Source organism: Eschrichtius robustus, chromosome 18, assembly GCF_028021215.1.
Source record: "Eschrichtius robustus isolate mEscRob2 chromosome 18, mEscRob2.pri, whole genome shotgun sequence".
Lineage (NCBI taxonomy): Eukaryota > Metazoa > Chordata > Mammalia > Artiodactyla > Eschrichtiidae > Eschrichtius > Eschrichtius robustus.
In genome coordinates this window covers 17,269,996-17,290,591 of record NC_090841.1, presented here as the reverse complement: position 1 = coordinate 17,290,591, position 20,596 = coordinate 17,269,996, and the positions used below count along the sequence as shown (strand labels likewise).

The window sequence follows — 20,596 nt, the reverse complement described above, 5'->3', positions numbered from 1 at the left end:
ACTTCCAAAGACCTGCACTGCCACTCCCTTTCAGTCACCTCTCCCATGGTCAGACCCTGCACTAGGCCATCATCAGGAATTGTCCATATTTGACACCCCGAATGCCAATTTCCCACTGTCTGGGCAAAAATCTTTTGTCTGTCAGACTTGTATTCCCTCATCCATGCCTGTTGACCCTGATTCAGGCTGAAGTCAACCAAAATATCAACTCAGCCTTTCGGCAGTTTCCACAGGAAATCAAATTGTTTAAGCATGTCATCACATCTGAGTTCATTAGTGAAGATGTTATGGAAACACACAAAAAAGGTTGCATATGGTAAAATATTACTGTTCTCCAAAGTCCAGACCTCCCTAAAGAAGGGTCTACCCTCCTCACTCCTAGTGCCTAACCCACAGACTCCTCTCCCTAATCCCCCCTCCTCTCCTACTCAAGACTTCACTCAAGTTCTCCCATCTCTTGTGCAAGGAAAGTCCATTCTGCTCCCAGCTCCTACTCCCCCAAAAGCCAGAGTATCCATTGAAACCAAAGTCGAGTATGCTGCAGAATTTCAGGAATCAAGACAGGAAAACATATTGGTAAGGGATGAGGCCAAACAGCCAAGAATATGAAATGATGAAGGAGTTCTGAGGGAAAGGGTTTGAGAAAGAATCCATTAGAAATCAAGGTGTGTTTGCACCCTCTGTACTGCACGCTGACCTAGGTTTTTCATCACTGGTCCTCAGTGTCTGAAAACTATATGTAATCACTATAACTTAAGTATTACTGTAGGTAGGTATCCATCCATTAGGACTTAACAGCATAGAGGTTAGATGCAAGGGCTCTGGAATTCAACTGCTTCCTTACTAGCTCTGAACAAGTTACTTACCTGCTCCGTGCCTCATCTCTAAAATGGGGGTAATAAAAGTACTGCCCCCAAGGGTTGTGGTGAGGGGTATATGATATCATCTATGCAGAGGGCTTAGCACACAGCCTGGCCCTAAGTAAGCACTAAATGCATTTCAGTTATAGTAAGGATCAGCATTGGTCATAAACCCTTCTTCTGAAGGGCTTACATTAAAAACAACATTTTAAAATTTTATTTATTTATTTATTTTTATTGAAGTATAGTTGATTTAAAAAGTTGTGTTAATTTCTGCTGTAAAGCAAAGTGATTCAGTTATACATTCTTTTTCATATTCTTTTCTATTATGGTGTATCACAGGATATTAAATATAGTGCCCTGTGCTACACAGTAGAACCTTGCTTGTCCATCCTATATATAATAGTGTGCCTCTGCTAATCCCAAACTCCCAATCCATCCCTCCCCCACCTCTTCCTCCCCCTTGTCAACCACAAGTGCCTTCTCTACATCTGTGAGTCAGAAACAGCATTTTTGTTTTTTTTGTTTTTTGTTTTTAACACTAAAGAGGCTTTTAATGATGTAGTATTATCCATAAGTAAAAAGACTTTCCCAGTCACGTCACTTAAGAGATCATTTTATCCACTGCTCTGTTTGGCTGCCAGTCTCTTGTCTCTCTCCTCAGCAATGGTAAGGTGGATACCCTTTCCACGAGGAAGAGAGATCCATGGTTTGTTGCCTTTGCCAATAACGAAAATGTTGGAGAGCCGGGTGGCAAAGCTATTGCCGTTGGCATCTTTCACATGAACTACATCAAAAGAACCAGGATGTATCTCCCGGTTAGTGATCACACCAATTCTTCCCAGGTTAGCACCTCCAGTCACCATGCACAGGTTATCAGTGTCAAATTTGATGAAATCAGTAATCTTGCCAGTCTCCAAATCAATCTGAATGGTGTCATTCACCTTGATGAGGGGATCAGGGTAGCGGATGGTGCGAGCATCATGGGTCACCAGATGAGGGATTCCTTTTGTCCCTACAAAGATTTTTCTCACTTTGCATAACTTATACTTGGCCTCCTCAGGTGTAATACGATGAACAGCAAAGCGACCCTTGGTGTCATAGATCAGACGAAAATTCTCTCCAGTCTTGTCAATGCTGATGACATCCATGAAACCAGCAGGGTAAGTTATATCGGTGCGGACCTTGCCATCAATCTTAATGAAACGCTGCATGCAGATCTTCTTTACTTCATCTCCTGTTAGGGCATATTTAAGTCTGTTCCTTAGGAAAATAATTAGGGGGAGACATTCCCTCAGCTTGTGGGGACCGGTAGATGGACGAGGAGCAAACACACCAGTCAGTTTATCCAGCATCCAATGCTTTGGAGCTGCTACGCGCTTCAGGTGCTTCTTGGGACCACGAGCCATGGCTGCACTAGGCACGGAAAGAGCAGCATTTTGTTTTGATAATTTTCATATTTGTCTTTTATTTTGACCTAGTATCCATGTGGGCCAAAAGATAAAAGAAATAAAGATATAGAGTGAGGTGGAGATAGCCTGGATCATTGAATTTTAAACAAAAGTGATGAAAAGGAATATAACTCCTCTGCCCTAATGAATTATTGCAGAAATAGACTCCAAAATTAAATCAGTATTGTCCAGGAAAATGAAAGGTCATCTACTTTACTCTCCTGTCTTCACTCAGGCCCACATTCAACTTATCCCTGAGAAGCAAAAATAAGTTTTATTTTCAAAGGACCTCTTTGCAGAGATTTGCATTCTTCCTGAGTAACCAACTCCTTTTCTTCTGACTGTGAGTCAGAAAAATGCAGGCCCTTTTATTCTGGAAATCAACGTATGTATAGAACAAAAACTGACTGGTGAGTGAGCATAGGATTGACAAAGGTTCCTGTTCTTATTTACAGTCTGTTTCCTAATTGCCACACATGATTTGCAATGAATAGGAAATATTTGCCCCAAATGCTATACTTTCACTCATATATTCTTGGCAAATTTTGCTTTGTTTCCTCAGTTTATGAAACCCTTGTCACTAGTATAGTCTTGTTCATCTAAATTGGTAAAAATGATGTAAATAAATATTAAACTATGACTGCCATTTCAAAATCAGACAGTCAGCAATCACCCTTGGGTTGTAAGAGGATTGCTCTGGTCCTGATGTAGAGGAAACATGAGAAAGGCTAGAATCAGGAAGACCCTCTCTGAGGCTGGGAGGTAACACAGCTTAGAAATGTTGAGTCCAGAATAGGCAGTGCAGTGGGGATAGGCAGGCCCTCTCTATTTGTGGCGAGCAGGGGCCACTCCTCATTGCGGTGCGCAGGCTTCTCATTGCGGTGGCTTCTCTTGTTGCGGCGCACAGGCTCTAGGTGAACGGGTCTCAGCAGTTGTGGCTCGCGGGCTCAATAGTTGTGGCTCATGGGCTCCAGAGTGCAGGCTCAGTAGTTGTGGCGCTCGGGCCTAGTTGCAACGCGGCATGTGGGATCTTCCCGGACCAGGGCTCGAACCCGTGTCCCCTGCATTGGCAGCCAGATTTTTAACCACTGTGCCACCAGGGAAACCTTATTTCATTTATTATATTAGTCATTAGTGAAAAAAGGAAAAACTTTCCATCTTTATATCTGGCAATACATCATACCTACTGAGTGCTTCAGGAGAAGGAAGGGAGAGAATGAATATTTCCTGAATGTCTGTTAGGTCTTTGAACCTCTTCTCGATCTGTATCTACTCCCTTGGTGATTTCAACCAATCTCACAATTTTAAGTATATGCATACACTGAGGGCTCCAAATGTTCTCTGTCCAGCTTTAACCTCTTTCCTGAACTCCAGGCTTATATACTCAGCTGCCTACTCAACTTCTCCACCTGCGTGACTATCAGGGGCCTTAACATGCCCCTAAATAAATTCCTGCTCCTTCCTCCACCTGCTCCTTCCTCAGTCTTTCTCATCTCAGTTATTAGTTTCCCCATTCTTTTTTTATTATTAAATTTTTATTTTATATTGGAGTATAGTTGATTTACAATGTTGTGGTAGTTTCAGCTGTACAGCAAAGTGATTCGCTCATACATATATGTATATCTGCTCTTTTTCAAATTCTTTTCCCATTTAGGTTATTACAGAATATTGAGCAGAGTTCCCTGTGCTATATACTGTAGGTCCTTGTTGGTTATCTATTTTACATATAGCAGTGTGTACATGTCAATCCCAAACTCCCAATCTATCCCTCTCCCCCACTCTTCCCCCCCGGTAACCATAAGTTCTGGCTTCTCCATTCTTAAACAATCAAGTAAAAAACCTCCCAGTCATCCTCGACGCCTCTTTCTGTTATGTACCTCTTCCACTCAGTCACAGAGTTCTACTGGGTTTACCTTCAAAATATATTCAAGAGGACTCCTTCTTTCCAGTAACGATCTTATTCAAACCAACGCTAACCACAAAAAATTGTTGGACAAAATATTTTTTAAAAAAACTAAGAGCTGACAAGATAATAGGGAATTATAAAAACTGAAGAGAAATTTTAATTCAGGAATAAAAGGGGCAAAAAAAAGACATCTTTGCCCTGAGGATAGGAGCCTAAGCCAGAACATTCTTCTTGGGAATATAAACATTATGGGGATATAAGAAGAAACTCTCCCCACAATAGTTGAGACCTTAAAGGGTCTACAGGCTAAAGCTGGTCCAGGAATAGGTCAGTCCTCACATAGAATTACACTTGAGCTTTATTTCTGGGTCATCAGGTGAATCTTAAGTCTTGAACTTGATTTAAGTTGATCCCAAGCTGGTAGCATCCTGGTGCCTGGAAGAAGCAATGACAAATCCTATCTGGATGAAGTTTTCTTAATTAATTAAGGAATTAAATGTAATTCCTACATTTTTTTCGAATAAAACATCCAGTATCCAGTCAAAAATAACTAAGCACACAAGGAAACTAGGAAGAACCAGCAGAAGCAAGAGATAACACAGATTCACAAGGCTTAGATATGGGAATTACCGAAGAGTCTTTAAAATAATCATGTTTACTATGCTTGAATAAAGAAAAGACAAACTTCAGGATCTCTGAAGGAACAGAAAACATATAAAAATGATAAAGCAGACAAAAATAGAGTTTTATAAAAATAAAAACGCAATAAAATTTAAAACTACATGGATAGGTTCAATAACAGGTTAGACAACACTGAAGAGGATTAGTGAACTGGAGAATACAGCATTAAAAACCATAGCATAGAGGTACCAGCTTCAATGGCTAGGGTGGATGAGGAGGTGAGGGCAGGTATCACCTCTTTGCCTCATTGTTCCCTAGCACTGCCTGAATGTCACACAGGTCACCACCACCATGACGATCTGGACTTCACAGCATGTCTTTTACTATCCATGGGAAACTGTTACAACACCTGCAAGGCAGATATACCCAAACCCTAGGAACCCAAGTATGGTTAGAGTTGATGTATGGGACAGACATATAGAACCTTCTGGAAAGTTGCATAGCCATAGACTTCTCAGCACAGAGTGGGAATTGCCTTCCATTGTAAATTCACTTATTGGTGCAGCAGGAACCAAAACATATGTGCAATATATAGTTGATCTTATAAAGAAAATAACGGAACTTAAATCTACTAATATTTCATTTACAAATATGGTTTCAGTAGTTGGGAGACATATACAAACCACATCCTCAAGACCCAGGAAAAAACTATTTTGACTTAAAAAGTCATAATGACTGAAAGGAGTCAGTCTCAGCAGTTACGCAGAACGATTTATGGCAAGTACGATATCTTCAAATGCTAATCAAGGCTGAGATGCAATGGAATCCGTAATGCATAAATTAAATGCCAAGATTGAAGGGTTGACGGCTTCAGCAAGAGGAAGATAAGGACACCCATGGCAGCCGCAGCATTTGTAGAGAAATGATAATGAAAATTGGTATATAGCACTGGGTCTCCCAGGTGTCTTTTAGCTGGCAATGTATTTATTTGTTATTTTAAAAATACAACTACATTTTAGGTAGAATTTTTTTAATAACCTAAAGAAAGGCTACGTGCCTTTTGACCAAAACAAAGAGGTGCAGGACTTTTATATAAAAGGGATCATCTAAAATTAGTGTAGTTCAAAATATTCATCTAATTTTGAGGGTTCCAGTAACCGGTGAAAATTTAACAATTTTTGAAAATGTATTTTGAAATTGGTATTGGCATAGTTACTCTCCTTGAGGTAGGATTTTAAAGCTTTTCCCACACTGGCATTCTATCTGGCTTGGGACCAACCTCAGAACAAAGAAGAACCACCTCTTACGTGCACACAGTTGCTCTACTGTAGTTATCCTCAACAGCTTGCTTGAAGGAACTCACTTTAAAAGGAGAAATTGTGTAGTTTTAAAGGCATATTAATTTGTATAAAATAACCTGCTCTGCTAAAAACCACAGTGTTTTGATTTGGTACTTAGATGATACTTTTGGCCTGAAAATTATATTGTATCCACAAGGACTGTATTAATTTGCCAAAATTTTGTAAACTAGTAAAGTTATTACCTTCCTTCAATTTGTACTTCCAAAAGTCTTTATGATTTAGTCTGCTGTACTGTGGGCTGGTTATGCTTCCTGAAAATATAGTCATTACCTGGAAAAAACAGTTTAGCATAGAAAGTAACAGGAAAAGTCTACAGTAAGAAAGTCTCACATACATTAAATCAGAGTCCAAAAAAAAAGTAGAGAGTGAGGAAGAGGCAATACTTGATGAGATGGTAACCATTTTCTAGAACTACAGAAGGATACCAATCACGTACTTAGGGAGTTCTATGAATCCCAAGCAGGAAAATAAAAAGGATGCCACACCTACATAGACCATGGTGAAAATTCAGAAAACCAAAGACAACGAGGATGTCTTGAAAGCAATTAAAGAAAAAAATGCATATTATCTGTGAAGAACTGACCAACAGGAATACTTTTCAAGAACAATAAAAGAAGTCAGAATGTAATGAAATTACTGGTTTGATGAGTTCTAAAAAATCTAGAAGTCTATGTCTAGCTAAAATATCCATAAAGAAGGAAGTTCAATGAAGATATGTTCAAACAAACAAAAATTGAGTTTTCTACTAACAGACCTACACGAAAGGAAATTCTGAAGGATGTATTTCAGGAAGAAGGGAAATAATCCCAAACAGAAGGATTGAGATGCAAGAAAAAATGAAAAATAAAGGTAGTAGCAAGTATGAGCTTAACTTCAAATAAATATTAATTATGCATGTTAATAGTGATTATAAGTTCTTATGGTTTTGAAAATATATATAGAATTAAGATGTACAACAACACATGACGGCATATAAGTCAGAAGAAGTGTGAAAGGATTTAAAGTATTCTAATGCCCTTATATCAGCACACAACCCAATAGAAAAAGAAAATGACTTGACCAGGCAGTCACAACATAGGAAATGCAAGTATTAAATAAATATATGTAAAGGTGTTCAATCTCGTTAGTACTCAGGTAAATGCAAATTTAAACCACCCTGAGATATCACTATATAAGCACCAGAACAGCTAAGATATAAAAAAGTGATAATAGCAGGTATTGACAAAGATGTGAAACAATGGAATATTTCAAACATTGTTCATGAGAATGAAATTGGACAGCAACTTTCAAAAACAGTTTAGGAATATCTACTAAATTTGAAAAAACCCATACTACATGATCCAGAAAGGTGTATACCCTGATATATACAGATTAGATAGATAGATAGATAGTTAGATAGATAGATGATAGATAGATAGATCCAAGTGTTATATATCCAACAGTAATATGGACCAATAGTTATGTAAAAGAATGTTCACAGCAGCATTGCTTGAAGTGGAAAATGGAGACAACCCCCAAATCCTCAATATGCAATGGTTTTAATGAACTGTGATCTATTCATGCAATTTAAACTTGTACAAAAATTATGTTGAGCAAAAGAAGCTGGACACAAAACAATACACACTATATGAGTTCATCTTTTAAAAATGCAAAAAGCAGGGAAAACCAAATATCATGCTTAGGTGGGAAAACTATAAAGCAAAGCAAGGAAGTGATTCTCATAAACGTCAAGAGGGTGGTTACTCTTAGGGGACATTTTCAAGGGAGTTGATGCTTCAGCTTTGACTTGACGAGTGCTTACACTTACACACCGAGCAGTTAAATCTCTGTACACTTTTCTGAATGTACATTATATTTCACTATGCAAATGGATCGTTAATAGTCTTTTTATGAAGTGTTAACTTGTGTAAGTTACTTAACCTCTCTGAACTTTAGTTTTCCCATCATATTTAGAAATATATATAATAATATCTGTGGTATTATAAGAGCTAAAGATTCTGACTATCATAATACCTCTGAATGTCATAGTACCTCCATACAGGTATAGAAGTTTCTTTCAATTTCCCCTCAACACCATCCTTTTACTACTTGCCTTGGTCCTAGACGTTATTCACTTGGCCAGGGGCTAGAAGGAGAGGGTGGAGAGCTTTGAAACAGCCAGGGGACCCATAGAAGGGTGCTTTGTGCTCATCTCTGCTGCCATTGGAAGTCTCACCCCAAATAGGCAGGAATAAAGGTTTACTGTACCAAGTCCCCCTAGGGCAATAATAATAAATGGGCCAACCCAAGGGAGTCATATGAATGAATTTCAGCTACATGATGAATTAAGGCCTTTGGCGGTAGAAAATAACCATCATGTTTAATATGGCTTATATAGGAAAATACTTTCCAGGTTCCAAATGTACAGGACTAACTCATACATTCCTCTACACACTCATTTTTTTAAATTAATATAATTCATGATCATGCTTTCTAAAAATATCTGTTAACTAAAAGCCAAGTAAAGCATACCAATTAAAAACAGCCAGAAAAATAATAATGATTTTAAGAGAGGATAGTAGATGTTATCAGGCAACTGGGATAAATTGGCTACTATGGTTGAGGACCAGATCTAGGGCTGAGACTCCTGGCAGCTCAAACTGGTGAAAGGAACATCTGCCTTTTCCCCACAGGGCAGTGACCAGAGGGACGGGGCTGATGGGAGGGGGCTGGATGCCAAGGAGCCCAGGGCATCTGCAGGTTTCCTAACATCTCTGGGCCTGTTTTCTTCTCTATAAAAGTGGTGGGATTGACTAGATTACATTAATGTCATTTTTAGTTCTAGAATGTTGTGAATCATCCTTGATTCACTGATCAATATTTTTAAATACCCCAGTTTATTCAGAGAAACAATTTATCTTTCCTGGTATTGATTTATAGGGGGAATTTGTCACAAAGTTCTTTACTTAAGGCACACTGAGTAACTCAACTGATAATGTGCTTACTGTCATTTTGCGAAGGATACAGAAATGCACATTTAGAAAGCTTTTCTTCCCTCTATGAAACTTAAGGACAAAAAATTGAGCTAAACTCAGTATTTCCTAAAGTTTGTTTCATTAGTCCTGCAAAATACAACTTAAAAAAATTTTTTAAAGCTTTTTGGCATCAAATAAGAAGGAAAATTCATAAGGCATATTAGCTTATTAAGGCTCTGTAAAGATAGTAAGATAGTAAAAACTTTTTTAAACCTAAAAAAGTCTCAAAACCTTTTCTCAAAACTTTTCACTTGCATTAAACCAACTAATACCCCATATGCAATGAACTGAATGTGTCCCCCCAAAATTCATACACTGCAAGCCTAACCCCAATGTGATGGTATTAGAAAGCGACATCTTTGGGAGATGATAAGCTCATGAGAATGCAGCCCTCATGATAGGATTAGTTCCCTTATAAAAGGGACCCCAGAGAGCTCTCTCTCTCTTTCCTCCATACGAGGACACAATGAGAAGGCAGTAGTCTGTAACCTGCAAGATGCTCTCACCAGAACCTGACCATGCTGGCGTCCTGACCTTAGACTACCAGCTGCCAGAGCTGTGAGATACAAACATCTGTTGTTTACAAGGCACCCAGTCTATGGTATTTTGTTATAGCAACCTGAATGGACCAAGCCACAGTATAATTAGTGTTCTGAAGAATTTGCTATAGAAAATCTTAACGCTCCATTTCTCTTTTCTCCCTTCCAAACAAAAATGTTCAAGAGATGTAGCCATAAATGTTGCCTCCTCTTCACCTCCCACTCCAGTGGGGCTTTCGGTTCCTCCACTCCAATAAAGGGCTCTTTTCAACATCAACAATAACCCTCACTCTCTCAACCCCACGGACTCGTGTCTGGCCCCATCTTCCTTCATGCATCAGCTGAATTCAGCAGATAGCTGCTCCTGTATTCTGGAAGCAAGCTCTTCTATGGTTTGTCTTTTGTGTTTTCCAGGTTTCCTCTTCTGTCCCTGCCGTCCTTCCCAATCTCCTCTTCTGACTGTTTCACCCACCAGACTTCCAAATGGGGTCTTCCTCTGTGCACTAGATCTTCTCCTGTCTGAGTCAGCTATTCTCTGTCTGTGTCCTCTTTTCCTCCCCACAGTGTGAAATGCCATCTCTGTGCTGATGGCTCCACAAATGTTATCTCCACTCAGCCCCCCTGTCATGTCTTACTCACTTTCACACTATTCCCCTAGGACACACTTCACTCTTCCCTACCTTGGGAACTTTAGATCTGCTGTCTCCTGTTTCTAAGACACTCTTCAAGTCTTTTCCTAGTCCCTTATTTATCATCTTAAAACTCACTTCTTCAGAAAGCCTGTCCCCCTCCACTCTACCAACATAAGCACCCTGCCAATCATTCTCAGTCACATATCCTAGTTAATGTCTTTTAGCACTTGTTACAAGCTATCAATATTTTGCTTTATTTATTTGTTACTTTGTTGTTCATCTCCTCCATTATAACCCCAGCACTGAGAGTACAGGATGGTATCTGTCTGTTCTCCCAAGGACCTAGCACAGTGCCAGGCACAGAGCAGGTGCCTGGTAAATTTTTGTTGAATGAATGGGTGTATGAATATGATTCTTCTGGTTTCTTAAGCTAATAGAGCCCCCTCACACTCTTTTCTTGTGACAGAGTCTAGAACACATGGAGCCTAGAACACCTAGAGAAAATGGATCTTAACAGAGTTCTTGGTTGTCTCTCTGAAGGATCAAAGCTTCAAGGGAGGTTTGGGGAAGAGCAGGATGGGAGTCATTCCTAGTCTACTTCTCTGAAGAGTGTCCTAAAAGACAATTCTGCTATGTTATCATTTCCAAAGATGGCCACAAAAATACTTCCCAACCCACATACTTTTCTTAAGATGTGATGTGGACATTCCTGCTATTGAGAGGTAGGCTGTGTATTCTTTCCCCCTTGAATCTGGGTGAGCTTATAACTTTAGCAGAAATGACATTGTGTCTTACAAGTTCCCCTGAACAAAGAAACAAATAAGAAACAAGGCTACAGCATAAAAGGCAATACAGCTTTTACCTGGTTCTCCTGGGATGCTTGCTCTTGGAACCTAGCTACCATTCTATGAGAATGCCCAAGTAGCCACATGGAGAGGCCATATGGAGGTGTTCTGACCAATAGCCTCAGCTGCAGTAACAGATGAAAACCAGTATCAACCAACAGACATGTGAGTGAGGAAGCCTTCTAAGTGATCCAGTCCTCCAGTTAGCAAGTAAACCCAGCCTTTGAGTCTTCCTAGTTGAATCCCCTATCATGTAACAGAGATAAGCCATCCCCAGATCGCCCCTCTCCAAATTCCTGGCCCACAAAATCGGTGAGCATAATAAATTTTTTTAAAATTTTTATTGGAGTATAGTTAATTTACAATGTTGTGTTAGTTTCTGCTGTACAGCAAAGTGAATCAGCTATACATATACATATATCCACTCTTTTTAAGATTCTTTTCCCATATAGGTCAGTACAGAGTATTGAGTAGAGTTCCCTGTGCTATACAGTAGGTCCTCATTAGTTATTTATTTTATATATACTAGTGTGTATATGTCAATCCCACTCTCCCAATTTATCCCTCCCTTTCACCCTTTCCCCACCCTGTAAGCATAACTTATTTACAAAACAGAAATAGAGTCAAATAGAGTCACAGATGTAAAATGGTTTTTGAAGCCATTACATTTTGGGGTTTTGTTAGCAGCCGTAGTAACCAGAACACCAATATTATTTGTTGTCAGTTATAAAATGATTCCTATTCTCTCAATATCAGTTGGACAGGGGGTGGTATTGACACAACTGTGAAGATTTGCAGACAAGAATTCTACCTGGAGAAATGAACAGTTCTCCCACCTATGTATAAAATTAACGTGTCGCAGGGAGCTAGGGTCGGTTCACACTGGCTTATGATGTACACATTCCCAATGTGTACATCTTTTCCCAACCAGCCATGGTGGAAATAATTACACCATGGAAATTGGCAAGCACTGTAAATCAGGGCTTTTTTCCCCTCCGCCATAGAACTGGCTTACCACTCCACCTCTAGGAAAGTGTGGCTTCACTTCTTGGTAATAATCTTTCTGCCCTATTATAAAAAAAAGAAAAGAAGTTTGACTTTATTGGCAGTTTTTCCTCCAAGGCTCCTTTAAAGCCACCTGTGATGTTCCAAGAGCCGCAGGATGGCTCTCCCTACTCTAATATCCTCTTCTAGCATTTCCACGTTGGACCGTCCCATCCCTGCAGTGACCCTGACACCAGTTATAGGCAGATATTCTGGGAGGGGCGGAGTGCCCCCAAGATTCCCTAGGAGAGAGGGGTTTTCCTGACTCCACTTAATTTGTGTCCACAGAAAGCTCTCCTGCTGGCCTATAAAAGCATGTCCAGCAGGTCCAGCTCTGCCACATTTTCAGGTGGGAAGGCACCCTCCATTCTCTTCCCTGCGGTGGCTGAGGACCACGCATGTGACCCAGACACACACAAAAGGATGAAGCAGGCCCATGAATTAAGCCTCTAATAAAGACTTGTGGAATTGCATTATTAAGTCAATTCTCCCAGAGCACAAGTGGTACTTTCTGATGCCACTTTAATAAATTACATCTCCAGTGTGTTTGCATAGCTATTAAGTATCTTCATTATTAGGATAGGAAATTGGGCAGCAAGGGATGAAGTATCAAGCCCTATGCTGGATGAACACAGTGGGAAATCCTAGAAGTAAAACCAAGTTTTGCATTCATTCAAACTAGACTTTGAGGAAGAAAGTGTTTTTGTTGTTTTTTTTTTTTAATGAACTACTGCCCATGGAGTCATTTCACACTACAGTTTGATTTTTGAGTTCCATATTTTAAATTTATTTATTTATTTATTTATGGCTGTGTTGGGTCTTCGTTTCTGCGCGAGGGCTTTCTCTAGTTGCGGCAAGTGGGGGCCACTCTTCATCGCGGTGCGCAGGCCTCTCACTATCGTGGCCTCTCTCGTTGCGGAGCACAGGTTCCAGACGCGCAGGCTCAGTAGTTGTGGCTCACGGGCCTAGTTGCTCCGCAGCATGTGGGATCTTCCCAGACCAGGGCTCGAACCCGTGTCCCCTGCATTAGCAGGCAGATTCTCAACCACTGCGCCACTAGGGAAGCCCGAGGAAGAAAGATTTTAAACTTTTGGGTCATACAGCCTCATATCTGCATGTCAGCAATTCTGCTTCTAACAACTTACCCTACAGATATATCTGCACACAGACAAATTAACAAATAGGTATTATAAGGATGTTCACCCAGGTATTGTTTGGGTTAATCAGTAAGTTACTAGTTTAAATTGTGGCCATCTGTGCAGTGAAATATTAAAAGAAAGGCATTTTTAAAAGGAGGCAGGCCTGTATATATTCACATAAGAACATCTTTAAAATACTTTAAGTGAAAAATCAAGGCTGGAAGTCCCTGGTGGTCCAGTGGTTAGGACTCCCGCTTTCACTGCCAAGGGCCCAGGTTCATTCCCTGGTTGGAGAACTAAGATCCCACAAGCCACGCAGTGTGGCAAAAAAAAAAAAAAAAAAAATCAAGGCAATGCAGTCTGTAATGTTGCAATTTGGTCAAAAATAATATATTCATATATGTGAGTATTTGCATGGAAAATGTCTGAAAGGAAGCAGGAAAAACTGTTGGAGGGAGTTAGGTTGAAAGGACAAGAAATTTGGAGTGGAAAAGAGCCTCATTTTTCATTGTAAATGGTTTTGTTATATGTTAAATTTTTAACCATATGCATATCTTTTTTCCTGATGGAATCATTTATTCGATTACATCATTTTTTAAATTTTTAAATTAAAAATTGAGGTAAGATATGTTTATAACACTACATAAGTGTCATGTGTATGAAATCACATCACTAACACAACAACTTAATACAACTTAATAAAAGCACTTAATTTGTGTTAAGATGATTGAAATCATTTTAGACAATTTTATTCCTCCTCAGCTTTATTGTTCCTGAGAAGATCTTCCAGTTATCGTTTGCTAGTCAACCATGCCCTTGTAAATTCACTCCGAACCCAAGCAGCTCTAAAAACATGTCTGTTTTGTTTATCACTTTATCTTCAGCACTAGAGCAGTACCTGGTGCACAGTGGAGGCAAATAAACAATTAAAATATATAGTATGTACGATGGTGGCTGGTGCTGAGAAAAAAATTCAGCAGAGAGGGAGAGGGGTGAAGTGCAATTTTTAATTTATTTTTATTTTTTATTTTTTTATTTATTTTTTTATTCTTTAACATCTTTATTAGAGTATAATTGCTTTACAATGGTGTGTCAGTTTCTGCTTTATAACAAAGTGAATCAGTTATATATATACATATGTCCCCATATCTCTTCCCTCTTGCATCTCCCTCCCTCCCACCCTCCCTATCCCACCCCTCTAGGCGGTCACAAAGCACCGAGCTGATCTCCCTGTGCTGTGCGGCTGCTTCCCACTAGCTATCTATTTTACGTTTGGTAGTGTATATATGTCCATGCCACTCTCTCACTTTGTCACAGCTTACCCTTCCCCCTCCCCATATCCTCAAGTCTATTCTCTAGTAGGTCTGTGTCTTTATTCCTGTCTTGTCCCTAGGTTCTTCTGACCATTTTTTTTTTTTTTTTTTTAGATTCCATATATATGTGTTAGCGTACGGTATTTGTTTTTCTCTTTCTGACTTACTTCACTCTTTATGACAGTCTCTAGGTCCATCCACCTCACTACAAATAACTCAGTTTTGTTCCTTTTTATGGCTGAGTAATATTCCATTGTATATATGTGCCACATCTTCTTTATCCATTCATCTGTCAGTGGACACTTAGGTTGCTTCCATGTCCTGGCTATTGTAAATAGAGCTGCAATGAACATTTTGGTACATGACTCTTCTTGAATTATGGTTTTCTCAGGGTATATGCCCAGTAGTGGGATTGTTGGGTCATATGGTAGTTCTATTTTTAGTTTTTTAAGGAACTTCCATACTGTTCTCCATAGTGGTTGTATCAATTTACATTCCCACACACAGTGCAAGAGGGTTCCCTTTTCTCCACATCTTCTCCAGCATTTATTGTTGTAGATTTTTTCATGATGGCCATTCTGACCGGAGTGAGATGATATCTCATTGTAGTTTTGATTTGCATTTCTAAAAAGGTGGTTAGGGAAAGTTTTATTGATAAGTCGATATTTGAGTAAAGACTTAAAGGATTTAGCAAAGCAAGGGATGAGGCAATAGGGAATAAGAGATTTCTAGGCAGAAGAGTAGCAAGTGCAAAGGCCCTGAGGTAGGAGTGTGTCAATCAAATAATATGCTGAATTCTTTTAAACTTTACACTTTAAATATACATAGATCATTCCTTAACTTAACACAGGAACATGAACACAATAGGTTTGATTTATGCCGTCATTTCTTTAATTCCCAGGGTTAAAGATGCTAACCAAGTAAACAATTTTATTATTTCAAGCAAATGGAGGTGACTGTTCGAAGGGACCTGGAGCTGAGGTTACTACCCAAGAGAATTGAGGTGATCCTTCCAAGAAAGCCTGGGTGATCCCTCTGACAATCGAAGTTGCTTTTTAACAAGTCATAGATATGCAGGGCAATTTTGCAAATAACCCTGAGCCATAAGACTTGAGCCCCCTTTTCTGGACATTATCGCAATAAGGACACCCAGCCCACACCTGTCTCATGGAGTCCTCTCTTAGCTCACACACCTGGGTTCAAGTTCACATTGCCTAATTCTCCAGTCTGATTTGGGTCTGCAACCCCCTGAACTGGAATCAACAAACCTTCCTGTCACCTGATTCTCAGAGTCTCCACTACTGTAATGACACCTTGTTTCACTTTCTGTAGGGTTTTCTGATTCTCAGCACTTTCTTCATGGATCTCACCCGACTTGACCTCCACATGATACGTCGACTTGACTGACACTCTTGATGACTAAGCCCATTCCCAAAACTCTCACCTCTGACTTCCATAACATGGTCTCCCACTAATCTAGGCTCTTTCCTAGTCTCCTCCTGCCTGGGGCCTTCCCTTAATCAGTAATGTTCCGAGGGCCGCTTTGACTCTTTTCTCTCTCCCCCTACACTGGCTTCTCACTTAAATGCTCATAACATTCTTCCTACATTAACCCACAGGAAGAAGGAGGCAATTTCCACTCCCATCCCTACCCCCATCATCATTGTAATTTATAAGTAATGGCACCTGCTGAGTATTAAACAGAAAAACCAATGACGCAGTGGATAACGTTTATCATATATAGAAGAAAACTAGGAGATTGTGTACAAACACAAAACTATGCTATTTGCGTCTGTCCAAGCCCAGTCACGCTGGGCCTTCCTCTCCAAGGGGCACAACTGGAGTGAGATTTTTAGCTAAGAAAGCTGAAATCTGAACAATGGTATTTTGCTCTTCCTGAAGAAAGACTTGAATAGAAGGACGTGGTCAGCAGGGGGCCTAAAGAAAGAGCAGCCACAGTGCAGCCCTGTGTCCACTGCACAGACCAGAGGGCAGGGAACCCGTGTGTTCTGACCTGAGAGTTGCCTCCATGCTTCACGCTCTGTTTCCCCAACACCATCCCCAAGCCCCACCCAGGGTTTGCCTGAAGTAACGGGTCCATAGCCAGGGTGCTTAAGAAAAGAATCCTACCTTTTGGTGTGTGGGTAAGAAAGAAAAAATATCAATAGAAAAGGCACCAATGTCCCAGCCCCCATCTCAGCCCCTCTCCTACCCTGGTCCTCAGGTGGAACCCCTCCATGGGTGCAGGCAAAGTGTCCTCAAGCTGATTGTGACTTACCACAGACATGAAGCTGTCACCTCTTCCGGGACCATGGACCATCAGCTCGTGACTCTCACTTCCATGGAGAGCAAAAGGAAGAGGTTGGGATCTTGAGACTGTGAACCCAAGAATCAAACCAGCGGGGTTCAGATCCCCGCTCAGCCACTTACTGGTTGCATGCCTTCAGCAAGTTCCCTGCCTTACTGTACCTCAGTTTTCTTATCTGCAAACTGGGGATAAATAGAGCATCTAAGTCACAGGGTTTTAAGCACTCAATGAGCCAAGACAGTGCCTGGCTCAGAGTTAAATTCTCGATATCACCCTAATGGGCGGGAAGGAGCAGGGGGTCTACGAATCTCAGTTCTGAGTAAATTCATTGCCTCTCCCAGTTTCTGCTCAGTAGAGCCAAGCTTGCTTCTTGGGGGTTCTTTTCCCCCGAGGCAACCGCATCAGAAGCATGGCACTTATCTCTCTCTGGTTATTTTTTTCTAAGACCCAAGCAGAAGGGAGGAATCAAATGACTATTCACTAAACTGCTTTATCTTCCTCAGAGCAAAAAGTTTAATAAATTAGAACATTCTTCCAGCTGGTTCCTATGGAGAGTCCAAAGTTACCTTTTGAATTATGATATATTTTGAGCTAAATATTTCTACCTAAATCCTGAACATTTCCATAGCCTTGTGTTTTCCTTTGGTCATTTGTTTGCCCTTTTTTTTTTGTTTACAAGGCAGCAAAAACATTTGTAGAAAATAATTCTCATATATAAATAAAAACAGCTACAGAAACAGACTCACAGACATAGAGAACAGACTTATGGTTGCTAAGGGCAGGGGATGGGGGCAGTGAAGGATTGGGAGTTTGGGATTAGCAGATGCAAACTAGTATATATAGGGTGGATAAACAACGAGGTCCTACTGTATAGCTCAGGGAACTATATTCAATATCCTGTGATAAACCATAATGGAAAAGACTATGAAAAAGAATATATATATGTATAGCTGAGTCACTGTTGTAGAGCAGAAATTAACACAACATTGTAAATCAACTATATTTCAATTAAAAAAAAAAACTCCACTGTTTTTATCTCAACCTCAAGTTTAGCTACGCAGCAACAACTTTAAGACACAGGCTCAACAATATCTGGAAATATGTACCTGAATATTCTGGACCAACAATTCAGTAAGAATCATTCATCTCACTTCCTTACCTTGGATTTTACGCTCACGAAGCAGCCTGCTGGTTATAATGTGCCTTACAGGCAGAGAATGTATTGAGTGGTGAACTTAAGTCTTTGGGAGAATTTTTAGTATTTCTATTTCTCACTCTAAATGAATGAATTGACATGGTGATTGTACATCAATCTCTTGTGAGTCAGGTGTATACAAAACAGCCACTAAAACACTGGTTAGTTCTGGGGGTCCTAGCAAATCAGAGTTCCCCACCCTCTACATCCTCTAGAATGCTATGGTCACACCCAAGTGTGGTTGCCATTTTGTGAGCTCTGAACGGACCTTCTAGTTTACCTTTGTAACATCTCCGTTTGGTTCTTAGTTACAGCAGCAACTACCATAGTTACATCTCCTACTCTGCCTTCTCTCTGCATCTGCCCGCAGACCCTAACTGAATGTCCCACAGGCATGTCTTTTTTTTTTGATTTATTAATTAATTTATTTATTTTTGGCTGCGTTGGGTCTTCGCTGCTGCTTGCGGCCTTTCTCTAGTTGCGGCGAGCAGGGGCTACTCTTCATGGCAGTGCACGGGCTTCTCGTTGCGGTGGCTTCTCTTGCTGCAGAGCACAGGCTCTAGGGCATGTGGGCTTCAGTAGTTGTGGCACGCGGGCTTAGTTGCTCTGCGGCATGTGGGATCTTCCAGGACCAGGGCTCGAACCTGTGTCCCCTGCATTGGCAGGCGGATTCTTAACCACTGTGCCACCAAGGAAGCCCCACACAGGCATTTCAAGCTCAACACTTCTAAGACATAATTCAGAGTCTCGCCCTGCAAGCCCATTCTTCCTGCTGCTCCCACAGGTGGTGGGGGATCCTAGGAGAGATTTAAGCAGAGTAGTTACATGATCTGGTTTGCATTTCTGGTTTGCATTCCCTACCTGGTGTAGAGAATAGATTGTTAGAGGACAGGAGTGGATACAGGGGGTCAGTTAGGAGGATATCACAGTCATCTAGGTCAGCAATGATGTTGACCTGGACTGAGGGATGACATTGAAAAGGGAGGGAAAGAACACTTATGAGATATGTATGAGGTGTATTTGTGATGACTGGATGTGAAAGGTGGGACAGAGGAAGACATCAAAGATGACCCTGGGTTGTGGTGGATGGTGGGATCATTCACTATGAAAAGGCAGCAGGTTTGGGGAGGAAGATCATAATTTCTCTTTTGGACATATTGCATTTGACACATCTCTGAGACATCCAAGTGAAAATTCCATGTAGGGAATTGGACTTTCTCTTTGAGCTCAGCTGGGAGAAATGGGTCAGAGATACAAATTTAGACGTTGTCAGCCTATTGATAGTACTTGTATTCATGGGCATGCATGGAATCATCAAGGAAATGATTAGAGAATGTAAAGAGAAATAGAGATAGAGCTAGACAGAGAGAGAAGAGCTAGAACAGAGTGGACTCCAATACAAGAAGTCAGACTGATCTGTAGGATCTGACAAAGGCATCTGAGCCACAGGGTCCGGAGCTGTGGGGGGAGAACCAGCAGGGGTGATGTCAAGAGAGGGGGATGCTCTAGGCAGGAGGGCACGGCCACCTGGGTGGGCTGCTGCTGAAAGATCAAGTTGAAGTGTCTATAACCTTTCCCTTGGGAAAAATTCCGTAATAGGATTGGAAAATGTTTATTACAAAGCCCCCCCAAACAAACAAAAAACAGCTCTCTGGATAGCCATAGTTTATGGTTTGAAATGCAATGTAAATCCTAATTACATATAATAAAGAAACTTTTCAGAAATGATTTATGTAGCACCAAAATAAGGAATTGAAAAAAAACCTACACAATTTTTCATCCAGAAAGTTTGTCATTGCAATGTCAGACAGTTGCATGTTTCCAAATATCTCTCAGTGTTTGGCATCATAGAAACCAAATGGGCAGGTGTTTGGCTGTCTTTTTTTTTTCCCATGAATCATCCTGATATTTAGCATTATGTGCAAAACAGCCTAAAACTTTCCACAGCTCACTGACCCACATTCCCACCTTTCTAACCTAAAGCTGATGGTTGCACCTTGATCTTTTTGGTTTATGTACTGTTGGTTTCTTAAATCACTTAGGACACCATTTGTCAGTGTTCCCAGACTCACAGATAAAATATCACATGCGTTCCCTCCCACCATGAAGCCAAACCCAGATAAATTTTGAGTCAGTAGCATGAGCCCTCCAAGATCCTCACATCAGGCTTTGCTTGTTTCCTAGGAGACAAAGCTGCGCAGCTAGTTACTATTCCAAAGCACACAGCCAGATTCCCATCACTATGATATATTCCATTTTCTAGTCAGTTTCATCCCCAGGAGGAAACTCAGGGGTTATATGGAATTGCGCATTAAGACTTGCCCTTCTGTCAAACATTAATAGGATCACGGAATCATAATTCAGAGGG

General features: G+C 40.5%; 1 protein-coding gene and 1 pseudogene across 1 annotated transcript; one reads left to right on the top strand and one right to left on the bottom strand.

The window, feature by feature from the left end:
- Nucleotides 1-1,473: 1,473 nt before the first annotated feature.
- LOC137751811 (small ribosomal subunit protein eS4, X isoform-like) lies at nt 1,474-2,286 on the bottom strand. The gene has a single exon (XM_068526490.1). The coding sequence runs from the start codon at nt 2,267-2,269 to the stop codon at nt 1,478-1,480; it is 792 nt and encodes a 263-aa protein (XP_068382591.1). The 5' UTR covers nt 2,270-2,286; the 3' UTR covers nt 1,474-1,477.
- Nucleotides 2,287-5,189: 2,903 nt separating this feature from the next.
- Nucleotides 5,190-5,764, top strand: LOC137752226 (PRELI domain containing protein 3B-like; annotated as a pseudogene).
- Nucleotides 5,765-20,596: the final 14,832 nt, after the last annotated feature.